Source organism: Mastomys coucha, unplaced genomic scaffold (genome assembly GCF_008632895.1).
Source record: "Mastomys coucha isolate ucsf_1 unplaced genomic scaffold, UCSF_Mcou_1 pScaffold21, whole genome shotgun sequence".
NCBI classification, from domain to species: Eukaryota; Metazoa; Chordata; class Mammalia; order Rodentia; family Muridae; genus Mastomys; species Mastomys coucha.
In genome coordinates, this window is record NW_022196904.1 from 1,691,104 (window position 1) to 1,694,666 (window position 3,563).

A 3,563-nucleotide genomic window follows, 5' to 3' on the forward strand; every position below is an offset into this window, starting at 1 on the left:
TACAGAGTGAGTTCCAGGACAGCCAGGGCTACACAGAGAAACCCTGTCTTGAAAAAAAGAAAAAAAGACATGAGCTACCTAAACCCTACCCCACACGCACACACACACACCATCCTTCCCTAAGGTAAGAAGTCAGATATTTCCATCCTTGGGACCCACAAGGAAGGAGAGCACTGACTCCAAAAACTGTCTTGCAGTTTTCGCTCCCTGATGGGGCATTCATGCACACCCTACTAAGACACACACTAAATAGATGTGTTTTTTTTTTTAATATGCCACTTTATAAAAAGTATCCACAAAATAAGGCTACATGAGTGCACAGACAGAGGTAAGACTGTTCTCAGCCAGATTTGGTCTGGTGATTGGCTCATCTCTCAAAGTCTGGGATTCTAGGCATGCCCTACACATATCTGGCCCTCAGATGTGTTCTTTAAAATTGTCCTGGTTACTTACCTTATAAAAACATTTTAAATCTCAGCGGCAATTGATATTTCTGGGACACCTATGGCTGTGCCTGTCTGTGACTATCATTACGCTGGCACTGGGTCTCCAAATGCCCATTGACAAAAAGCATATCTTGATTAGTGGAACAGAAAGAAATTCACTCTCCAAATGTAGTCCAGACATGCAATTATAGGAGAGAATTCCATCCCAACCCCCCAAATCATGTCACTTTTAAAAAAGATGTATTAGGCATTTATGTGATTGTCTACACATTTATGCAGGTATACAAGTACACCACTAGAGGGCTTCCGATCTCCTGTAGATGGAGTTACAGGCTATTGTGGGCTATCTGACATGGGTGCGGGTAATTGAGCGTGGGTTCTCTAGAAGAGCAGCAAAACTCTATTGAGCCATCTCTCCTGCTCCAGAACCACAGCTCTTTTATTAATTATTATATTCATTTGTACATGTATGCTTATGTATGACAACACATGTGGAGGTCAGAGGGCAACTTGCAGGAGTTACTTCTTCATTCCATGTGGGTCCTGGAGATCTAATCCAGCCGAGGCCATAAAGCTTGGCAGGATACACGTTTACCTACTGGGCTATGTCCTGGGCCCTAGGATCACATCTTATATTCTATTCCTGTATCAACCCTGATCATTATTTTTTTAAGAGGGGGTGTCTGTCTGTCTGTCTGTCTGCTGAGACAGGGTTTTTTGGTATAGCCCTTGCTGCCCTGGAACTCACTCTGTAGACCAGGCTGGCCTCAAACTCATGAGATATGCTTGCCTCTGTCTCCCAAGCGCTGGGATTAAAGGCATATGCTACTACCACCTGTACTGTCATTATTTTTTTTAAAACAGAATCTCATATAGGATGGTTTTGTACTCACTGTGTAGTCAAGGAATGACCTTGAAACCCTGAACCTCCTGTCTCTACCTCCCCAATGTTGGGATTACTGTCACTCACCATCATATCTAGCTTAAGCAGAACTGGAGATTTAACCCAGGGTCTCATGAGTTCTAGACAAGCTGTACTCGCAGCCATGAACTCCAAATCTCTTTAATGACAGTTGATGACTCTCCCAGGCAATATGGAGATGTCAATCAACTCACACAGCCAGCCACATAATAACAACCCTGAAGAACTTAAGCAGACGCCTGGGGACACTTTATTTTGAGTTACAGATGGGACACACTCCAGTGGCTCCTGGGCTCCACATAGTGGGACGTGTCCTGGCAGTTTCACTTCCAGCGGCCTCCAACTCGACCTTTCCCAGCCCCTTTTCGGCTGTGGGAGAAGAAGGTGGTGTCAGGAAGAGGTTCTGAGCTTCCAAGATAAGCTTAACACAGCATCTTTAAAATTCAGGAAGTCCACCAAATACCCACCCCCACCCAGAGGAAGTTGGGAGCAGAGGCCAGCAGTGCTATTTCTTTTTTGCAGTATTGGGCACTGAGTCAGGGCCTCTCCCATGTTAAGTAAGTACTCTGCCACTGAACCACAAACCAGGTCTCTCACTGGGAGATTCTAGGCAGGGGCTTTACCTATGAGCCACACCCCTAGTCCCTCACTGGGGATTCTAGGCAGGGGCTCTACCACTGGGCCATACCCCTAGTTTCTCAGTGGGGATTCTACGTAATAGTTCTACCACTGAGCTACGACACGCCCCCACCACCGTTGAGTACAGCTCTTTCAGATAATGCCAGTACATGACTGGTGGGAGGTGACTTTCTTGGGTTAGTTCACAGAGAACTCATGCAGATTTATGTGAAAGGGGCTTGAGGGTGAAAGAAGGGTTAACTAGAGGTGGTGACATGCAACAGGGCTCAGGGAGGCTGGAAGAGTACAGAAAAGGCTAGAAAAAGAAAGAGACTGAGCAGGAAGCATCAAGAAGCCTGGGCATGGTGGAGCACACCAGTGATTGCTCAGCCCTGAAGAGGATCAGGAAATGTTTGAGGAAAACCTGGGCTATATAGCAAGAATGAATATATATGTGTGTGTGTGTGTGTGTGTGTGTGTGTGTGTGTGTGTGTATCAGGTATGATGGTTCTGTAATTCCTGTACTTAGAAGGCGGAGGCAGGCAAGTGTCAGGAGTTTAAGGGCAGCCTCAAATATAAATGGTGTTAGGATGCTTATAGGAGACCTTGTTTTTTGTTTGTTTTTGTGTGTATATGTGTGTTTTGTTTTGTTTTGTTTTTTGAGACAGGGTTTCTCTGTGTAGCCCTGGCTGTCCTGGAACTCACAGTGTAGACTAGGCTGGCCTTGAACTCAGAAATCTGCGTGTCTCTGCCTCCCAAGTGCTGGGATTAAAGGTGTGCGCCACCACCACCCGGCAAGAGACCTTGTCTTAATAAGAAGAAATAGAAAGGGGGAAAACTGGCAGGAGAGGGAGAAACAAAGAGAGAAAAGGAGAGAGAGGGAACAGTGAGATGGGTTAGCAGGTAAAGGTGTTTACAGCCAAACCTAAAATCTGAGCTTTATCTCTGGGACCACAAGAAAGAAAAAAGAGACCAAGACCTCCAAATCTTCTGAGCACACTCCAGATGTACAACTGTCTGAAATTTAGCTTCAGTGAATCCAAACTTCTGGTCTCTGTGGGCACACACACCCATACATATACACACGCTTACACCCACTCATGCATACACACACTCACACATGCACATACATGTACACACCCCCATACACACAGTCATACACACACACTTATATCCAAACACACACATACACCCATATACATACACCCATACACAAACATACATACACATGCACACACATATGTGCATGTAAACATATGAGGCAAAAATGGTGTAAAATAATATATACTCAGAAAGAAAAGAGATGGAGGGATACAGAGAGGGAGGGAGACTGAAACCTAAGAGCTGATAAGGAAAAGCAGAAGGTTGTAGTGTAGGCCAATAATCCCAGCACCCCTGAGGCCGAATCCAGAGGATCAGTAGTTCAAGGCCAGCCTCAGCTTCCTAGTAAGTCTGGGCTGTGTGAAACCTTGGCTTAAAAATAAATTAGCAGACCAATACAAAAATTAGGAATGGCCGGGTGGTGGTGGCGCACACCTTTAATCCCAGCACTTGGGAGGCAGAGGCAGGCGGATTTC

At 45.5% G+C, this 3,563-nt stretch overlaps 1 protein-coding gene across 3 annotated transcripts in view; it reads right to left on the bottom strand.

Moving 5' to 3' along the window:
• Positions 1 to 1,591: 1,591 nt before the first annotated feature.
• The window catches only part of Tnnt1 (troponin T1, slow skeletal type), a 14,065-nt gene continuing 12,093 nt past the window's right edge, over positions 1,592 to 3,563 (bottom strand). For all 3 annotated transcript variants that reach the window (XM_031385112.1, XM_031385113.1, XM_031385111.1), the window contains exon 14: positions 1,592 to 1,737. In XM_031385112.1, the coding sequence (XP_031240972.1) occupies positions 1,692 to 1,737 (46 nt within the window). In that variant the 3' untranslated portion in view covers positions 1,592 to 1,691. The remainder of the gene's footprint in view (positions 1,738 to 3,563) is intronic.